Here is a 3064-nt window from a genome sequence, read left to right on the forward strand (position 1 = left end):
CTTCCAGAACCAGCAGTGCTTCCAGAACCTTCTGCTTTAGAACTAGCAGTGCTTCCACAACACGTGACATCTACCTGATCTTCCTCTGCAAAGACCCATCGGTCCATCTAATCCACTGAAACATTTGGGTTGATGCTTTACCTTCAGTTCTGGACCTGGTTCTGATCACTTCCTGCTTTGGTGATCCATGAGGGTTCTGGAGCAGACCCGCTAAACCACTGGGTTCTGATCCACCCGGTTCTGTTTCAGCGGGAGGACAGGTAAGTTTCAGAACCAACTAGACCTGACTGAGGTTCTGAAGAACCAAGGAAATAATCTGTCACTGTGATAGAAAGAGGCTATATAAACGGATCAGAACCATCAGAACCTCTAACCATGCTGGACCTGATACAAACAGCACCACTGTTACCATGGTAACTGGTAAAAATTTAACTGACGGAGGAAGGAAAAACTGAACCACATTAAAGTCACCCAAACATCTTCAGAAACTTTGGACCCATCATTTTCTGATCATGGGATGGTCCTGATGCTGCTGCCATGGAGCTCCTCCTTCTTCTCCTGTTTCTGGTTGACCTTCATGATGACATCATCACTGAGGCGTTTCTCAGATCCATCATCAGAACCAAGGCGCGGTTCTGCTGTTGCTGTTTGGATCAAAATATTGGAGATCAGAAGCAGAAGGACTGTAGAACCTTCTTGATTCTTGATCAGATTCAGCCTAAGCTTCGGTCCATTCAGCAGAACTGGTTTCAGGGGTGGTAGCCAAGGCGGTCCAGCCCTCCAGAACCTTAGGGACGGTCCATCTCATCAGGACAGGTCAGATTACCTTCCACTCCTCCACTGCTCAGTGGTGATGCAGGAGAACCTCCCACCATCTGCATCTTTAGCTGTGTTAGTGTGACACGTTACGGGTCCAGGTCCATGAAGGTGGAGCTCAGCCTTGGAGACCACTAACAGGAGGTAGGCAGCCTCTGATTGGCTGGTTCAGGGCAGGAAGTGATGTAACATTCCTGCCCTGTTCTGGAGATCTGGAATAACAGAGAGCGGTTACCCTGGCTACAGCCACAGTCGCCTAGGTAACCAGCCCCCTGAGGCTGCAACAGCTGTTATCACAAGGTTACCGTAGCAACGAGCAGCGGAGATGCTGGAATGTGATTCAACTCTTCTCTTCATCTGTGCATGTCGTTACAGATGAACGGATCCGAGGGAGAGCTGGAGTACGAAGAGATCACGCTGGAGAGGGTGAGGTCACACCTGCACCCACAGCCACACCAGAACACCCACAGTCGCCAACACGGTAACATTGGAACACCTAGAAGACACTAAAACTCCATAGTATACTCTAACACCCAGAACAGCATTTTAACAGCCACTGCTACATTAGAACACCATGGACTACACGGTACATTGTAACACCCAGAACACCCCCTGATGAATGGATGATTAATACCCACAATTATCATACCAACACATTGGAATGTGTTGATCACCCAGAACTATAAAAAAACAGCCAGAACAAGATTCTTAAACCCAGTAAGATTTACATCTATACTGTAACACATGAAATGAAAAGACCCAGAACTATACATTACAACCATCGTAATCCAATAACACCCAAAAATTCATCATAATCCCCGACGAAAACAGTGTAACACTAGAACTACAATAGAACATCCCTGTTACACTGCAACACACAGAACAACACAGCAATACCCAAAGCAATGCTGCAAAAAGGAAGTGAAAGCTGTAACACCCACTGTAACACCTGCAACATCGTAACACCAAGTGTTACAATGTTTCACTACATCGAGAGCAACACNACGTTTAACACTAGAAAACCCAGAGATAGGAGAATTTTCGTGAGCCTCCAGTCCCCCCGCAGTACTTATCAACTCATGAATCCCTTTTCAGATGTAAATGCCCCATTAGCGCTGTGGCTGGAGAACCAGTCCACCCCCTGCAGTTTCAGTTTTAGCTAAAGTCTCTCTCTTTGAGACTGTTTTACATGAGAGTGGGGTGGGGGGTGGGGATCATACTTGTAATTTAATATAACTAGGTCACACTAGGTCAGCACAATGATTTCAGCGCAGCGATCAGATGATAACTGAGTTCACACTACAACTCTTACTTTGGGAAAATGTGTTAAACTCTATTTTTTAGATTGTTTCATTGTTATTCTAAGCAGGCCAGGTGTCCAATCTCTGCAACAGGAACCACAGCACTGAGCGTTGTGTTCGCTGCACACAGTATACCTGTCACACAAGCAGGAAGGACTCACCTTGGGTTTGTAGAAACTGCTAAATGGGACAATTGTAGCTTCATATGTAGAGTTTTTCTTTGGTGGAATTAATGTTACTGCTATACTGAAATCAGACTGTTTGTCATTCTCTAAGCTGAAATGTTGAATGACGTGTAAAGGCGAGAACAGACAAGATACAATTATTCTCTAAGTTTCTTTCACATAGTGAGTTTTGCAATATAAATGAGTCTGTTGGTGAATGGACAATATAAATAGGCTCTGCCTTGCCTTGTTGGAAAAGCTGGTTATGACCTGTTCTCAGCTCAGGAACTAGGACCCGTATGATATCTGGTTGTTCAATAGGTTTAAATTAAAGATTTAGATCTGACTTATCAAGATATTCCTGCAGAAAGGTCTGATGTTGCAGGGGAAGGTAATGAAAGTGTTTGGAGCATGCTCTGGTTCTGATGCCAGTTAGTTTCAGCCTTTATCCAGCCTCCTGTAGAAGGACTGGTCACATCACAGGTTATTAGCATTACAGCAAGGACAGTTAGCAAGGTAGAGTGAATACACTAACTAGAAGGGGGGGGGGGGGCTGGAGGAAAACTGGAATTCTCCGGGACATCTAGTGTTAACAGGTCAGTACCGCTGTCGTGCCACCAGGGGGCACCGTACACAGGTTTATCAAAGCTAAAGGTTCTGGTTTTGGAATATCTAAAGTTAATATGGGCTCTGGTTCCAAGTTCATTGTTTATAAAAGAACTGGAAGAAGCTCTCTATAAAATGTTCCTGATCATATCCGTGTAGTTAGAGATGTCAGAAACA

At 44.9% G+C, this 3064-nt stretch overlaps 1 protein-coding gene across 1 annotated transcript in view; it reads left to right on the plus strand.

The window, feature by feature from the left end:
* The first annotated feature begins 969 nt into the window (after positions 1–969).
* The window catches only part of LOC107104680 (disks large homolog 4-like), a 15939-nt gene continuing 13844 nt past the window's right edge, over positions 970–3064 (plus strand). Inside the window, exon 1 of the mRNA XM_015404731.1 lies at positions 970–1242. Coding sequence (XP_015260217.1) covers positions 1180–1242 — 63 coding nt within the window. The 5' untranslated portion in view covers positions 970–1179. The remainder of the gene's footprint in view (positions 1243–3064) is intronic.

Source organism: Cyprinodon variegatus, unplaced genomic scaffold (genome assembly GCF_000732505.1).
Source record: "Cyprinodon variegatus isolate N-32 unplaced genomic scaffold, C_variegatus-1.0 Scaffold1845, whole genome shotgun sequence".
In the NCBI taxonomy this organism is placed as follows: domain Eukaryota; kingdom Metazoa; phylum Chordata; class Actinopteri; order Cyprinodontiformes; family Cyprinodontidae; genus Cyprinodon; species Cyprinodon variegatus.